The sequence below is a fragment of the Chiroxiphia lanceolata genome, chromosome 17 (assembly GCF_009829145.1).
Source record: "Chiroxiphia lanceolata isolate bChiLan1 chromosome 17, bChiLan1.pri, whole genome shotgun sequence".
Classification (NCBI taxonomy): Eukaryota; Metazoa; Chordata; class Aves; order Passeriformes; family Pipridae; genus Chiroxiphia; species Chiroxiphia lanceolata.
The window spans coordinates 1,010,784-1,028,017 of record NC_045653.1 but is presented as its reverse complement, the minus strand read 5'-3'; the positions used below and the strand labels follow the sequence as shown (position 1 = coordinate 1,028,017).

The window sequence follows — 17,234 nt, the reverse complement described above, 5'->3', positions numbered from 1 at the left end:
AACAAAAAAGTCCATTTCCTAAAACAATTTTTTTGGGCGCTTGGGTTCAATATGTGTCCCAGGCTGCCACTTGCATTCAAAACTAAGAACTCTGGATAGGCAAAAGCAGTATTTTTTCTCTCAAGTAATCATTACTCATGTTTTCTTGGGACCAGTACTACCAAAGCTCTAATGATGTAGTTATCTGTAGTGATTGCTGGGAAAGAAGGATGGCCTGCATGTAAAAAGTACAGACGGAGTCTGGGAGGAAGGAAGGTCTCTGTCTGTGCTGCTGATCTCTGTGAACCTGTGATCAGTGGACTTGTCCCTGGAGTAGATGAGTTTGATAACTGCAGTCTGTGGGTGGGAGCAGCTATCCCCACTTCTCTGAGAAGAGAACTTCTCTGAGAACTCAGTACTGTGAGCAATTCTGATTTAATTTGGGGAAGGTTGTGCCAATGGGGAGCGTGTTGCAGAGGTGTCCCTGAGTCCTGTGCAGCAGGACTTGCAGAAGCCCCGATCTGTAGCCACAGCTGGTGCCTTCCCTGTAGCTGCTGAGGAGCTGGGCCAGTTTGGCAGGAGGCTGTGCTGGGTCTGTGGGATCTGGCAGCACTGGAGATGGCAGCTGACTCACACAGGTACCTGATCTCCTTCACTTCACCAACTCAAACATGATCTATCCGACCTGGGTGACAGCCTTGCCATCAAAATACTCGTACCCGTTCTCCTGTGTGCCTCTCAGCTGCTCCTGTCCTGTTTGTGTGTCTCATTAGTCTTTCCAGTAGGAAGGTCATGGTGTAATTGAGATAGGTGATTTCAACACCTCTAGTGCAGAGACTGTCCAGGCACAGGCAGCTCCACAGGGTTGCTGGCTGTGTTGATTTGGTTTTGTTTGGTTGGGGGTTTTTTGCTAGAACTTGGAAAAATAGTGAAGGTAGGAACCAGGTATGGGATTGTAGGGGCCACAATGGGTAAGGCTGAGAAGGAAACTGCTCATATTGCTGTGGCTGGTTAGTCTCTGCTACCTTCTGGTGTCCCCACCTGCCTCCTGGAGCTCCACAGGAACCGAGAGGTGAGGAGTGGGGAGATGCTTGGCTCCCCAGTGCTTGGTTGCTGTGGGAGTTGGCCCAGCTCCTGCCTGGGCTGTCCCCATGAGCTCTGGGACAGCTTAGACACTCAGCCCTGTTGCTCCATGTCCCAGCGCTTCCCTTTGGGAATGCAGCAGTGTGGCTGTGCCAGCCAGGCTCTTGCAGAACTATAGGTGTCAGCCACAGATTCTGCACCAAGTCGTGTTTGCACTGTGCAGTTCCTGGTAGCTTCATGACTCACCATGGGTAATTTTCCTAGCAGGGTAAGGAGTCACCTAAGCTGCTTTTAACACTTCTGTTCTTCACAGCCTGGGACCATTGAGCTGGACCCCAAGCAGGAGGGCAGTGGCCAGCGTGGGGGCTGCGTGGGATCCCACTTCCCCTACAACACCCTACGGAAGCCCATCTCCCAGAGCAGCATGGCAGACTGGGCCTCCAAAAACCTGAACATGCACACGCAGGGCATCTTCCGCCGCAGGATCTCCATCTCCAACATGCTGTCCTGGAACGGCGGCTCCATCAAAAAGCCCATGCTCATCACCAGCAACCGCACCATCAAAAAAGAGGCGTGTGAGATGTTCAAGCTGGTGCAGAGCTACATGGGAGACCGCCAGACTCGCCTGGACCGCAACCACGTGGCCTTGGTGACGGTCACCAAGTGCTGGAGCATGCAGGGGCTGCGGGACGAGCTCTACATACAGCTGATCCGGCAGACCACAGACAACATGTGCTACCGGAGCCTGGCGTGGGGCTGGGAACTGATGGCCATCAGTCTGGCCTTTTTCTCCCCTTCACCCAAATTTCAGTCTTACCTGGAAGGTTACATTTATCGCCACCTTGACAGTGATGAAAACAGTAAGTGCCTCATGCACCTCCTCTGTACCCAGCAACATCCTGGTAGGTTGTTCCACTCTGGGTTTTAAAAGTACAGGTAGTCCCCAGCCAGTGCTGTGGGCTCTGTCAGTGAAAGCACAATGTATTGGGTGAGTTCTTCCTTCCTTAGTGGGATGAAGCTGTCACTAGCTCATCCCCTTCCAGTTCTCTCTTGTGTCTGACTAAGAAAAGCCAAGCCCAGAGCGTGCTCACCTCATCCATCAGCACTGAAATGAGCTGAGTTTGATCCACCAATGGCAGAGTTTCTTTGGGTTCTCTGAAGACATTTATTTCTAAGTCAGTAAATGAGTGATAAAAAAGTACAGTCTGAAGACTTTACTTCTAAGTTCCTTAAAGCTGGGGGGAAAAAAAAAAAAGGATGATGTTAATACCTAACTTTTGAAGGGAGCCATTGCCAACACTGGGAACAGGCCTGGGCTTGGCACAGTCAGGGACCCCGAAGAATGCAGGCTTTTGGTGCAATTCCTCTGTCTTTCAAAAGTCTGGGGACCAGCCCAGCAGGTATTCCCCAATTTTAATGTGGAGTAAAAACAACAACAACGCTCACCATATCCTGTCCAGTCTCAGGCCAGAAACCAGAGCACATATTTCCCCTTGGTCTGTGAGGGCTTCCCCCTGTGTTTGAAGCCCCCCAGGTGTGTGGGGTGGGTGCAGCTCTGCCCCAGCACCGCAGCAGAGGTGGGACCAGGGCAAGCAGTGCTGAAACGTCAACCCTTGCCTCCTAGTTTTGTGCTTGTAGCCTTAATGTGGGATTCCTTCACTGAACTGTCGGGTGTGCAGCACTAGTTTGGGTTTTATGAGGATCCTCTGCCCTCGTCACTTCTCCCCAAACCATTCCCTCCAGCTGCGCTTGGCCCGGAGTGCAGGCAGCAAGGAGGAGCGCTCTGAGCTGTCTGAGCAGATTGTTCCTTCTGCTGGTATTTAGGCAGCAAGTTTATTTAGGCTTCTCAACTGTTTGGCCATTTGGAGAACCTGAGTGATGTTCTGGGCCCCTCACTCGGGTGCACTGGGAGCTGGCTGTGCTGCAGGACCTTTCCCCAGACTCCTCTCGTGCTGGAGTCAGGCTGGCTGCCACAGCCAGGGGCACTTCCAGGCTTTGGTATTTTAATATATCACATTATTAATCCAGATCCTCTTTTGATTCTTCAGTTGCCCAGCGCATCAAGGAGCTTGTGGATCTGAAAAACAAGAAGAACTCGAAATCCAGGAAAAAGAGGAAACAAAACACAGAGGATGAAGGTAAGGGGAGGCACAGGGGGCCAAGAGGGGGGTCTGCACTGATCTCAGGCAAGCAGGGATTCTGAGCTCTGCTGAAAATCAGGCTATTTTTTTAAGTGCATAGACTTGGGAAAAATTCCCTGGTGGGTGGCTGGTCCGTGAGCTTTGACCAGAGCGTGGATCAGCAGTGTGGGTGGCAGCTGGGCTGCATGTGGGACACGTGGGGGCCCTTTCAGTCAAACTACTGTGAGAAAAGGGATTTTAATTTGGATGCAGACCTGGGGCTGTAGTTCAACTGGTTTGTGAATGCCATGGAGTTTCCATAGCATGTTCCGGTGCTAAAAGCCACATGAGCCAGTGTGTTGAGAAGATCCTGTCTCAGTCATGTAAATGGATTTTGTAAACCACTGCCTAATCTGAGGTCCTTCGGGGAGGATGGTGTACCTGGGGAAGGACACTACCTTCTTCTCTCCAGTATTGGCTTCCCTTTCTGAGCTCTGACAGCCCAGGGCCTGCACTGGAGTCTCTGCTGAGAGAACAAGAGCTCACACATTCCTCCAGACTCAGTTCAACTGCTGGTGCAGGATAACACTTTATCTGGCTAAAGTCTTACTGAACAAAAAGTCCATTCAGTATTTTTCTGTATTGCTTTCAGGAAACTTGAGTCAGCCCTGTGAATTCCTATCAGGCAGCAGTTTCTATCAAGTGGCGTTGGTGTTTGTAATCTGTGAGAGCTGGAGTCCAGCTCCTGCATTCCTGAGCCCTACCTGACACCAGCAGGCAGCTGTGCTCCCTGTGGTGGCTTCCCTGTGTCACTGCTGTGTCACTGCTGTGTCACTGCTGTGTCACCTTGTGTCACGAAGCAGCTGCAAGGGAGGTGGCTGGGGAGGGCCCTGGGTTGGAGCCCCTGCACTTCAGAGGGTTCATTGTTTCTCTGTCTCTGCTGGGATTTGGAGCAGAGACCTGAAATTGCACAGAAGTATTATATTTCTGGTAGGACTATGTGTTTTTCCTTTCCTGTTCATGCCCAGGAGAGTTCAGCCCATTCTGAGCCTTTGAAAATTCATTTTTCTTGTGCTCAGAGGGACTTAGGCATCTTTATGGGACAACTCCATGGAGATTGCTCTGTGCAGGTGATATGGTTTGAAGCTGGCTCCCTGCCAAGTCTCCAAACCTTACCACAAGAAGTCGTCGTGTCCCCCCCCCCAAACCTCAGGGAGAAGAAGGAGAAAAACAACCAAGAAAAAACCGAAACGAGAGAGACAGCTAAAGCAATATATATATAAATATATTTACACTTATGTTACAGTTATATACAGTTGAAATATATATACAATTTCACAAGGGAAAGGGGGAAGGGAAAAAGGAACAAAACCAAAATAAAATATATATATATATCCTGATTAGTAGCCCAATATCTAGCAACTAAAAGAGTTAGCAAAGAAATATCTCACTGCTCTCCTTGGGACAACCGAGAGTCGCTCTGGAACGATCACCGGCAACCTCCACCTCCCAAGGTCGACAAGGCCCTACCAGGCCTCGCTCCCCAGCACGGCAGACTCAGCAGCAGGGAACCTGCACCTCCAAGCCGCCGGAAGGACAGAGAGCGAAGGCCTCTCCTCCTTTCTTCTTATAGTCTGGCTTACGTAAAAATCGTAGGGAATACTGGGTAAATCTGGGCCCTTCCGTGGTTACAAACTGGTCACCAAGGAAGGCCTAGACCAAACTACCACAGCAGGGTGTGCTGCCTCTGGGCTGAGCAGGCTGTTCTGAACAATTATATGTCTGTATTGCATGTGCTGGAGGTGTGCTTAGGAAGATAGGGGTGGTTTTTACCTAAGAACAAACAATAAATTTAAAATAAAAAAAGTAGAACACCAGCATTTGGACTCGATGATCTTTGTGGGTCCCTTCCAACTCAGGATATTCTGTTTTGCTTCTATCATATATATTTATAAATATATATAAGTATATGAAATGTTATGCAAAAGGCATGCCAGGATAACTTCATAAAGTTTCCAGAATGAAGCACTTGAGAGTCAGCCGTGCGTGTGTGGGCTCAGCTGGGCTCTGGTGACAGGTCACACACACTGTTCCCTTTCATGGAATCACAGATTCATTAAGGTTGGAAAAGCCCTCTAAGGTCATCGGGTCCAACTGTTCCCCCAGCACTGCCAAGGCCACCACTAACCATGTCCCCAGGTGCCACGTGTTTTTTTAACCCTTCCAGGGGTGGAGATTGCACCCCTGCCCTGGGCAGCCTGTTCCAGTGCCTCATTACCCTTGCAGTGAAGAAGTTTTCCCTTATATACAGTCTGAATCTCCCCCAGCACAGCTTGAGGCTGTTCCGTCCTGTCCTTCCCTGGGCCCTGTGTGCTCTCTGGCACAGGAGGCTGCTCTGGCAGTGGCTGGGATGGATGAGCTGCTCTGCAGGGGCTCAGCAGAGGAGGCAGCAGGGCTGGCAGCTCACTCAAACCAGCTTTTTCACAGGTGACTTAGAACTCTGAGGACTTTTTCTGGGGCCTGACCTCAGAGTTGCACCTGAAGTAAGGGGAAATCCTGCAGGACCACGCCAGGTTCTCTCTGCTGCTGGCTGGAAAGGTCAGGCTGTTCCCTGAACACCTGGTTCTGTTCCACCAGCCCCATTTGCCAGACGTGTGAGGGGTGGTGGGATCCCTGAAGCTGCAAGGCTGTTGTGAGGAGCTCATTAGTGGCTCTGAAATGTGAAGATGCTTATGGATGATGTAGCAGCAATTTAGCAGAGAAATCCATAAGGAAATTAAATGTACTGTCTTCAGTCAGAACTGAGTAGTAGATAAGGAGGCATCTATGTATATCTTTCAGTGAAAAATGGAGTTGAAGCAGTGATTTCACACACACACACACACTCCCTTCAGTGCAGAGGCTTATAAACACTTAGGTGAGTAAACATTTACCATCTGACATACACCCAAAGAAAGAATTTTGAAGTTTCCCACACTTACCACTGCAATCTTCATCTTCTAGAGTAATTCTCTGCAAGTAAATGAAATATGAAGGTGGTGTGAGATCTTTTCATGCATCAATAACCCATTGAAAGGCAGAAGAATAACAGGTAGAAATAAATGCTGTGTTTTCAGAAGGAGGATTGTCTGCTGATCCTGCAAGAATGTAAGCTGGGCTTTGAGTTTATACAAGGAGACAAATCATGAGCTGGCAACTCAGTGTTGATACAAAATTATTCAGGACTGTAGAAGTGAAAGGTGCAGAGGGATCTGGTGAGGGTGAGTAACAGAGCCATCAAGCAGCAGAGAAAATTGTGTCACCAGAAGCACTGTTTTAAACCAGAAGCAGGGTTTTACATGGGGCAGAGATCCCTGAGTGCACGTGCAGCAGCAGGCCCCACTGGAGCCCTTCAGAGGAGGGAAGGACATTTTGCAGCTCATATATGAATTTCCAGAAACACATGCACAGTGCTGGGAAGAGGTCAGAGACCAAACAGAGGATCGGGAGCTTGTAGGAAAGGGACAGAGAACAAAGCAGCCCCCGACTGTGTCGTGCTGTGCCCACCCTGCATGTGCTGCCCAGGGTCCCTCCGAGGCTCATGAGTGTGGCAGGAGGTGACACGGGAGCTGGGCCTGGAGGAGGGAAGAGGAGAGAAGGTCGATGGGCTGAAAGAAACTTTAGGTCACCTGGGGAAAGCAAGAAGAAAATTTCTGTTTGTGGAAGCAGCAGAGCTGGAGGCTGCCTGGTTTTGGTGTTGGGCAGCAGGGTCCAGAACACGCTGTCCTGAAGCACAGAATGAAATCGTGAAGGGTCAGCAAAGCAGGGGGTGGTGCAGGTTGGGAACATAAAGAGGCTTGGGAAGAAATGGGACAAATTTGAAGAAGGGAAGTCTGGTTAATGGTCCAGGTGCAGCACTGCCTCAGGGTATTGCCCACCTGCTGTTAGCCAGGAGACTTTGGAAGGGGCAGACTCATTTTTCAGACATCCTGTATCTGTTTCTTATCCTGGTGACAGGTGCAGGCTGCTGGCTCATCCGGCCCTTTGGGCTGCTGCATATGGCATTTCCCACATAAGGAATGGTGATGGAGAAGCATTGCTGGGATGCAGAAGGAGGCACTGGTGGTGTGAGGAAAAGCAGCTAAAACAGTGCTGTAAAATGAGGGTGCCTGGGCAGATCTCAGCCAGGAGAGCAGCACTGCTGGTGCCAAGCCCAGCTGAGCTGCTTGGGGGCACCTCCCCCTGTGCTAAAGAGCGCCGTAAGACAGGATCCTGGTCTCAGACCCTGCCTCTGGCTGAGGTCCAAGAGGCCGTGATAGATTAGAAAAATATCCAGACAACAGCTTCTTCCTGTGCTAAAATACATGTCCCATATGCAGGTCCTGTTTGATGCATTTTTAAGACAGTTTTTGGCAGGAAAGCATTCTAGTCTGTTCCAGAAGGTATGTTCCTGCATGTTTTGGGATTTTAACTTGTTGTAAAAGGAGAGATTCTTTAAGATGTGTTTTTAGGCTGGCACACGGAAAAATATTTTCCCTTGAAAACTGTTTTTCACTCTGTGGGCTGTTAGTAGTTTTCTCTTCCTGAGCTCCTGAGGCTACTGTGGTACCACAGGAAATAACAGATCATCTTTGATTTCTCAGATTCATGATGCGCTCACAGAAGTGGAATTGCCTTCAGGATTAGCCCCTTCCAGGTGGTGCAGACAAAGCTGCCTGGCCCTGCACCACGGGGCATGAGCTGGGGCATTGGGGGGTACCTGACCCGTGTGTTGGGACACCAGGCTGTGTGTGAAGAGCTCGGTGCCAGGAGCTGGGCACTGGCTGAGCATTCCAAAAACACCAGATGCTTGGGGCAGGTTGCTGGTTTGGAAAAGCTGAGGCTAAGTTCTGCTCCTCTCCCACATGTTCCTGTCAGCAGCTCACTGTGTGCCTCCTGGCCTCTCCACCTCTCCGCTGCCCATCCCACCCTGCACGTGCCCCAGAGCCGGGAACGCCTGTGCCGGGGCAGGTGGCTCCTGCCCTGGGGCCTCATGGCCTCTGCGCTCACCAGGGCCAGTGCTGCTCACCCTGTTCCTCAGGGCTCTGCTGCTTTCTTGGCCATTCAGCTCTGTGGGCAGTATCTCCTCCAGCCTCTCATGCACGCAGCAAGTCTGTTTTTCAGTTGCCTCACACTTAGTTGGCCTCATGTGAGGCCCCAACAGGCCCCTTTGTGTCAGAGGCTGCAGCTCGGTCGTTACGTTGAGCAGGAGGCCTCGCTGCAGAAAGTGCTGGATGTTTTAGGCTGTTCCCAGGACCAGGGAGCTTCCTGGGAAAGTATGAAACAGGCTTCAAGCAAACGTGTCTGCTGCCCACGCATCAGGCTCTGCAAGACACCAGTTCCTCTGCAAACCTTGTTAAGCTTTTGGGGTGATTATGGGTTTCATGGTCTAATTACAGTGTGAGAAAACATTTCCTATTATTAGTTTTGAATGTGCTGCCTCCTGCATAATTGCTGGGATGCAGAGACAGAGTCCAGCCTCTTTCCCATCCCCTCTGTAAGGGGTGACACCTCGCTTCAGGGTGTGTCTCACATCCGACAGCAGAAGCTGTAACCTGGGATAGTGAAGCACCACAGAGCAGCTCATTGGGATTGTTTGCTTTAGTCCTTAGACATTCCCAGTTTAAATCGTGCCTGGGATTAGTAAGATTTTTGCTTACAGTGAATATTTTGCTTTATATATTCCTGAGAGAGAAATTCTTAAAGCTGGCTTTCCTTCCCATTGCCTGTGGGAGATGGGAGTACTGTTGTACCTCCTCTGGCGTGGCTCCAGCGGTGGGGAGAGGCTGCTCCAGCTGTGAGGCAGGGGGTGCTTGTTTCCTTATGAGGAGCCAAGGACTGTGGCTTGTCTGATGGCTGAGAGGAGAATGGGGGACAACATATCTCTCACCTTTGGGAATTGTTGCTCTGCTTGGGAAGAGCTTGTCCTCCTTCTGCATTGAGGGGTTTTGAGGACCTCCAAGTTCCCGACCAGCTTACCTAAGCCTTAGGGTGTGTGAAAGGCTGATCTGAAACACGCAGCATCTGACCAGAATGTAGATTTTCAAAGCCACAAGTATTTTGAACTCTGCTGCGAGCTTTGGGCCTGGCAGGGAATCAAATAGGGCAGATCTATTCACTGCTTTCAGCAAGCAGTTTGGGTTTTACTTGAACAAGAACAAAAGGCCAATGGTTTTGGAAAAACTCTCCCAGCAATCAGTGCTCTGTCATTGCAAACATTTCTCTTGGTGTCACGGGGGGATTAGCTCTGTGAATCCTGCCTGCGCTCGCCCTCAGAGTTCACTGAACCAAGCACAGCCAGAGCAGGCACTCTTGTGGAGGACAGCAGCTTTGGAGGTGCAGTTCCCAGGCTCTGGTGTGTCCCATTTTCCCCATCTCACAGAGCACCCCTGAGCCCCACAGGACAAGGGTTCGAGGAGGCTGCAGGCAGGAGCATGAGGAAGCCTTCTGCATGTCCTGGGGATGCTGACACCCTGCCATCTCCCCACACCTCTCCCTATGTCCTGAGGTCACTCTAGGTAGTGGTGCTGCCTCTCTGGCCACACGCAGCTTTCTCTGCTGCTCCTCTCCCACTAGCCAAGGAACTCAAGTTCTTGGATCATAAGCAATTGGTTTAAAACACTTTATAACCTCCCCTGGCAGAAGGCTGACTGAGTGCTCTGTGACTATGGTCTGGGAGGATGTAATTACCTGGCCCTGTGTCTGTGAGGCACTTGCCCTGGCTGTGCCAGCAGGCAGGACTCAGGTGTGTGTGTGTGCCCAGGCTGTGAACGCTGAGGGGCAGCTGTGCCCTGAGTCAGGACTGGCTCCTGTGAGGGAGGTGGAGATCTGCAGGAGTGGGGCTGGGAGGGGCAGAGCTATGAGCCTTGACCAAGGAGGCCCAAGCCCCGGCTGGCACTGACCCTGCCTGCCATGGGGCTGGGAGGCTTCGGGGCGCTCGGTGCGAGGTTCCAGCAGCCCTGCCCTGCCACACATGGAGAGGGCTGCTTGGGCTGCTTGTGCCAGTCTGAGCTGCTGTGCTGGAGCTCTCTGGAGGGCTCTGGGGTGGTGGGTACATGATGCTGTGGGCTGACGACTCGTTCCTCTTTCCCTCCAGGTCTGCCCATTAGCACCTATGCCAAGTACTGCTACCGGAAACTCCAGAAAGTGGCCGTCACTGGAGGCAAAAAGGTGAGCAGGGCCTGGGGGCTGCCCGGGGCACTCTGCTGCCCGGGTCCCTGAGCACTCACTCCTTGACTCAGGAGGTCACCACTGACCCAGTGGTGGGAGATGCAGACATAGCGAGTGGGGGAAGGTTTGCTCAGGGTGCAAAAGGTGTGGGAGAAGGCTGTGCCCAGGTCCCATCATCCTCCTGGAAGGCAGTGCCTGCCGTGCTGGCAGCTGCATGGCTGGGTGCTCCCTGCCCTTGGGGACAGAGACAAACCCGACATGTACTTGTCTCCAGGGTAAGAGGAACTGTCTGTGCAAAGGATGTCCATCACTTAGTTTCTTCAGGTGAGGGAAGATTCTCCCTTTGCCACTGAGAGCTTGCATGAGCTGGGTTTTCCAGCTGGTTTACTGCAGAGTTATTCATTCCCGATTCAAACAGTCACACAGCAGAGATGTCTGGTGTGAACGGGAGCCTCTGTGCTCTGTGTTATCTGAAAATCCTCCTCCCTTCCCTCTGCACGGTTCTCTGTGTGGCTGTGAAAGCTGGCAGGTGGCCTCAGCCTGTCCATTCTAGGTCCCTGAGCCAGATCTGGTCATCTTTTATTTCTGCAAATCCCTCTGGGGCCTCCCTGCCATCTGGACTTCGTGTACAGCGAGCAAATAGCTGAAATATCTCGGGAGGGGTGAAGGCTCCTGGTGTCCTGGCGGGGGCAGGACAGGAAGCCTCCAGACACACAAGGCACACAACTGCAGCCCTGGCCACTGCTTCCCCCGAGGGCTTGGTGGGAACTTCCCCCTGTTGTGCCTCCCTCTTGGCTGCAGGGTCACTGCCAAAGGCCACCGTGCTGGGCAGCCTGTCCCCCTGTGCCCGCTCTGTCCCCCTGTGCCAGCTCTGCACTCCTCCGAACTGCTGCCACCGGAGATTCAAAGCCCCTCTCAAGTGTTGGTGTCTGCCAGAAGGGACAGGTACCAGTGCCTGCTTTTCAAAAAGTTTTAGCACTCTGAGAGCAAAGCTTTTGCTGGAGTTGGAAATACCTGGAATTCCTTTCTCCCAAGGGCTGTTTTTCAGCTGTCCCTTGGCCAGGCACTCGTCAGGGTACAGATGCCCTCTCCTACCTCCTCGTGGCCAGAGGCAGGCCGGGCTCCATCCTGCCTCCCACAGCAGGTGGAGCAGTCCCCTCACTCTGTGAAACACAGCAACAGAATCCCTGCAGAACCACCCAGAACTCTCCAAAGTGGTCTCCTCTGCTCCTCTAGGGCCTGATGAGTAGAGCAACTCTTGATGTTAGGAAGTGGAGGCTGCAGAACGAGAAACGTGCTGCCAGGAGGCTGGCGAGGTGACCGCATGCGTGGGCATTCTTCTCTGTCCTGGTTGCTCCCCGTCTCTAGGTCCCTGTTTCCCTGTGTCTGGCTGTGCCACGGCTGCTCTGAGCTCTTCTCTGTCCTCAGGGCCTCCGCAAACCCACAGTGGAGGAGATCACGCACGCCAGGAACGCCATCCTGACCCCGTCGCTCTTCGGCAGCTCCCTGGAGGAGATCATGCTGCGCCAGCAGGACATGTACCCAGGGAACAAGCTGCCCTGGGTGCAGACACAGCTGTCACAGCAGGTCCTGGCCCTGGGAGGGGAACAGACGGAGGGGATTTTCAGGTGAGCTTCTGGGGCAATGTGTTACTTTTGAGCCACCCCTGTGTCAGTCCTCAAAGCCAAAGAGTCAAGATTGACCTCCATGTTCTTCCTCTTCCCTGAGAACAGCACTTTGCTGCAGATTGGACAAAATCCAACCTTCCCCATGTTCAGGAATCACCTCTTGAAGTAGCATTAGCCTGTTTGCATGTGTTAACAGAGAGGGGACACCCGAAGGCAAGGCAGTGAGTTCTCATCAGATGCAGCAGTGGTGGTTGGCCGGCTCAGGGGTGGGAGGAGCTCTGGGGTCCCGGCAGAGCACCTCATCCAGTGCAGCACATCAGCCCTGGTGTTGCACAAAACAGGAGGAGTCGAGAGAGACACAGAATCTGTGTGGTGAACACAGGGCATTCTGCTTGGAGTTTGGTTTTTGTTTGGGGTTTTTTGTGTGTGGTTTTGCTTTGTATTTAAGATTTGTATTCGTTTTTCAGTAGCTAAACATGGTTTAAGGTAGGCAGCAAAAGGCTCAACTTTGCCTTGTAAGGGTTTCTAATGTCTTGGTATATTTAGCCAGAGATGCTGCTCATCTTTGGTCTGAACATGCTGCAGAGAGGCCTGGTTACAGACAGCAATCCCTCATGAGGACAACGAGAGTTGATTCTGACCTAGTGGAAAGGAGACAAGTGTTGCTTCTACCCCCACTTTAAGACTGTGTGTAAAAGCAGGCACCCCCTTCTCTCTGAGGAACTGCTGCTGTAGCTGCTGCTGGTGCCTGGTCCCTTCTCCCCGAGGCCCCAGGAGCAGCCTGGGAGCCACGCCTGGGCAGCTACCACACCGAGCACATTGCCCGGCTCGCTCTCAAAAGCACTTTTGCTGTGTCTCTGTTTGCAGGATACCTGGTGACATAGATGAAGTGAATGCATTGAAATTGCAGGTGGATCAGTGGAGGATCCCGAGCAGTCTGAGTGACCCCAACATCCCAGGTACAGCAGCGTGGCAGGAGTGTTCTGGCGTGGCTGTCGAGGGGCAGGGGCAGGAGCAGGGGGTGTGCTGCTGCTTGGGGCTGTGTAGACAGGCTGGCTGTACTGACTGGGATTTCACGTTGGGCCCTTTCACTGCCTTTCCAAACGCTGCCCATAGAGGAAACAGTGGGAATGGGGAGGAACCTCTGGCTCTGGTGCAGCGAGGCTGTGCAAACTGGGCAGAGCAGTGGGAGTCCTTCAGGTCTCATTGTCCTCTCCTTTAGGCAGCCCCAGAGCTGCTTCCTGGAGGAGCAGGCAGGTAGAAGCCAATGTTTCCCAACAACTGGCTAGTTTGGCTGCCTGAATGTTTCAGAGCCAAGACTGAAATAAAGTGAAGCAGCACAAGCACAAAATCCCATCTCTGCCCTCTGTCTCACTGCCGAGTTTGCCCCCAAAGGGGTGAGGAAGTGACCAGAGCTGTTCTAATGCAACTTCTTTCTGCCCAGCCTCTCTCCTCAAGCTCTGGTATCGGGAGCTGGAGGAGCCTGTGATTCCCCAGCAGTTCTACAAAGAGTGTATCAGCAACTACGAGAACCCCGACGCTGCCGTGGCCGTGGTGCAGCTTTTGCCAGAGCTCAACAGGCTGGTGCTGTGTTACCTCATCCACTTCCTGCAGGTAGGCAGCCCCCACAGCCTGGCTGGCCAGGGGCCTGGGGCAGCTGTGCTGGGCCATTGGCAGGGTTTTAGGACCTCCTATCTGTATTTAAGGTGGGCTTCAGGGAGGGAGCCCTGCTGGGCATGTCCCTTATGGGAGCAATAAATCCTGCTCCTGATGCTGTAGAGCCCGGGGCCTGTTCCCTGCCTGCCAAGGCTGTCAGCTGTGTCAGAGCACAGTGCTCTCCCCCTGGGCATGCGTGGCTGTTGGGGCACTGTCCTTAAGGCAGGCCCCATCTCTGCTCTCCTTGCTCCTTCGCGTGCCTGTTTGGACTTTGTTGCCCTTTTCTCCTATTCCAGCTGAATGTCTTCTTGCTCTCTGCAGATCTTTGCTCAGCCGTCAAACGTGGGCAGAACAAAAATGGATGTGAATAACCTGGCCATGGTGATGGCCCCCAACTGCCTGCGCTGCCAGTCCGACGACCCCCGCGTCATCTTCGAGAACACGCGCAAGGAAATGTCCTTCCTCCGCATGCTCATCGTGCACTTGGACACGAGCTTCATCAAAGGGCTGGTCTGAGCCACTGGCCCCGGGTCCACACATTGCTCTGGGGAGTTGCTGGGTATCCTAAATCTTCTCCCCTCCACGTAGTTTTCTTCCATTGTCCTTGCTGTTGTCACGCCCTGGGTTAGCCCTTGAGCATCTCCCGGCATACGACCACAAGGACTGGACATTCCTGGAGGGCTCGGTTCTGTCAGCACCAGGAAGTCCTTGGACATGGCAGGTCAGGGTCAGCGGTTCCTGGCCTTCCAGTGTGTGTGTCAGAGAGGGGCAACCCTCCTCCTGGGAGCCACAAGACTGGTTGCTCAATGAAAAGGCTGTGACATCTGTGAGGGACTGCTACATGGGGCAACGAGACTCTCCATTTCCCTTCTGGAGGCACAGTTGGCTTCAGGTAGTAGGACATCACTCCTGTGCTGTGGCATGAGCTGGTCCTGGGGGAGATGCTGCCTCATTGGGGATAATCCTCCTGCTATGGGGGCAGCCTGGTTCACCTCTGCAGACTGTTGGCTGGAGGGCTGTGGAGGTGCAGGGGATTTACTGAGGCAGAAAAGTCCCTCGGGCTGTCGTGGTCAGTGGAAGCACACTGCAGCCCAGGGAGAGGAGGTCTTTGAGCTGCTGCTGCTGCTGGGGGCTGGATGGTCAGACATTCTGCGCTTGGGAGCTCTGGCAGGCCAGATCCACAGCATCCCCCTCACCTTCAGAGAGCTGCAGAGGTGTGCAGCAGCACATGGGACCAGCGCTGTGCTGAGCACCCACCCACACCACAGGGCTGGGCACAAAGAGAAGGCCATGCACCTGGCAGGTGAACAGCCACAGTGGCATCCTCCTCCCAAGGGCCATATCCTCTGCAGGGGTGACCCCAGCAGCCTTGCAGCTCCTTTTTGCTAAGAACAGCATGAACTGACACCAGCTTTACTGAGAGCATCAGAGCCCACGCTCAGAGCAGCCTCTGTGGCTCCAGCACCCCCTTCCTGATAGCACATCCTTCCCAGACTGCTCTGCTGGGGACTGAATACCAGTTTGGTCCCCCTCCTGGTTCAGCCCAGATCTGAAGAAAGCTGGGAAGGCCCCAAAAGTCAGAAGTGCTCCTGTTCTCGGAGAGCAGCAGCAATGCTGTGTGCTTGTGAAATGCTGGTACTGCCTGTAGTCAGCTGTGGCACTTGTGCTCTTCCCACTGAATTCCCACAGTTGTTGCAGAGGGGTTGGGAAGGGAAAGGGAAGGAAAGAGGCAGGTTGAGCAGCTGAGGTGTGGTGGAACCTGAGTGGAGGTAGTGTCAGGCAGCAGCTTAGCGTTCTCACAGCTGCTGTTGAACCCATGTGGCTTTCTGTGTGCCACCAGAGGTGAGGCACAGCAAGGACAATGTCCTCTGGAGGCAGCACATGGATCTCTCCACAGCCTCCAGATGCTATTATATGTTCCTTACCAAACAGCAGATCCTAATTCTGTGGCATCCTAGTGTTACTCTTCCTTTGAGGTGTTTTCCTTGCTGGAGGCGGGTCTGCCACAAAAAGCCAAGTTTTGGGATTACTGGTGCAGTGCTAAAGGCTGCCGGGAGTATCCAAGGTTGCATTTGTGTTTCTGCATCCCTCTCCCTTTCCAGTGGGGACCTGGGATCATCCTCTCCAGACTGCAGTGGGGAGCCGAGCCCTGCCAACGATGAGATTTAGGGCTGATGCCTGAATGGGTACCCAAGTGTGGGCAAGAGGTGCCACATGCAGAGTGCCCCAAGCCTGCTGGCTTGCCTGGGGCTCTGTCTGAGAGGGTTCCCAGAGCCTGTATTCAGATGAGTTTGGATGAACTCCACAGCAGGAATTCAGTTTGTGCCCAGCTGAACAAAGGTCATGGTTCCTCTCCATCTACCAGATGCCTCTGTGGTCCTGTGGGCCAGGAAATCCTGCTGCCTTGTCAGGATTAGCTCTGTCAAACACGCCCTCGAAATGCACCAGCGTGTTTCCCACCCCCGTCCCACGCTCTGACACCGCGGGGCTTGTCTGGCCCTCCTGCAGCGCTGGACAGTGTGTTCCCCAGGGCTGGAGCTTCTGCCCCAGAGGTGCAGACACGAGCAGAGGTTACCAGCTCTGCCACTGTCCCGAGGTCTGAGTCAGTGAGCAGGCTCAGGGTGTCCTGCCCTGGCCACGTGGCCTTGCCCTTCTCATGGGGCTGCAGAGCCTGTCCTGGGCTGGGCCCCGTGGGTGACCCCCGTTGTTCCTTGCACTTCGCTGTAGCAGTCAATCAAACCATAGGCATTTGCTGCTATTACAAATGAATGCTTCTTGCCAGGGCTGTAAAATAGGCTGATAAAGGACACTGGATATTATTTTCTTTGCCAACAGATTTGTAAATACCAATCAGTAAAGTAGCCTCTTCTCTGTTCTAATAGTAATAAATAAAATCTCCATGGTTGTTCTTTTTGTGCATTGGATTTTTTTGTGAATTTCTGAAGCATGATTACATCTGCCTGGAGCTGCATATTTCAGCCTGGATGTCAGTGTCCATGAATAAGATTTTGGAATCAACATGAAGCAAGCACTTGGAAACCATGCTGTGGGCTGATTCTGTTGTTCTTAACTCTCAGACAGCTACTAAGGGACACTCAATGAAGCTTGGAAGAGACTGGGTTTAAACAGATGAAAGAAAATACTGCTTTACATAGGATCTTCAGGAGCCTTACAGGGTCATAAAGATATGAGAGAAGTTTTTGGGCAGTTGGAGGCTAAGAGAAAGATGTTCTGCTCATGTCCCTCCTCCAGCAGCTAGGAGTGCTGCAAGTGGGCTGTGGGACGTGACCAAACAGGCATCCTCCCCTGCATGGTCTCTGCTGCTGGAGATAGGGTTAGTTGGACTCTTGGGCTGACCTGATGGGGACATTTTTATGTCTGGACTGGAAGATTCTCTCATTGTTCCTCCATCCGTGCTCCAAGGAGCCGCGGGGAGCAGTCTGTTGGTGCTCCAGACTGGTGCTGGTTCCCACTGCAGTGGGGCTGCAGCACAGGCCTGGCTCTGGGGGTGGTCACTGTCCTGTCAGCACTGGGAAAAGCTGGTGCACTTCAGGCAAAGCCAGCAAGGGCTGCTCTGTCA

At 52.8% G+C, this 17,234-nt stretch overlaps 1 protein-coding gene across 3 annotated transcripts in view; it reads left to right on the top strand.

Annotated features, from left to right (window-relative positions):
• LOC116795337 (rho GTPase-activating protein 39-like) overlaps nucleotides 1-16,578 on the top strand; it is a 56,611-nt gene extending 40,033 nt beyond the window's left edge. For all 3 annotated transcript variants that reach the window (XM_032704986.1, XM_032704985.1, XM_032704987.1), the window contains exons 4-10: nucleotides 1,376-1,922; nucleotides 3,111-3,200; nucleotides 10,297-10,370; nucleotides 11,799-11,998; nucleotides 12,866-12,957; nucleotides 13,443-13,612; nucleotides 13,976-16,578. In XM_032704986.1, the coding sequence (XP_032560877.1) occupies nucleotides 1,376-1,922; nucleotides 3,111-3,200; nucleotides 10,297-10,370; nucleotides 11,799-11,998; nucleotides 12,866-12,957; nucleotides 13,443-13,612; nucleotides 13,976-14,170 (1,368 nt within the window). In that variant the 3' untranslated portion in view covers nucleotides 14,171-16,578. The remainder of the gene's footprint in view (nucleotides 1-1,375; nucleotides 1,923-3,110; nucleotides 3,201-10,296; nucleotides 10,371-11,798; nucleotides 11,999-12,865; nucleotides 12,958-13,442; nucleotides 13,613-13,975) is intronic.
• Nucleotides 16,579-17,234: the final 656 nt, after the last annotated feature.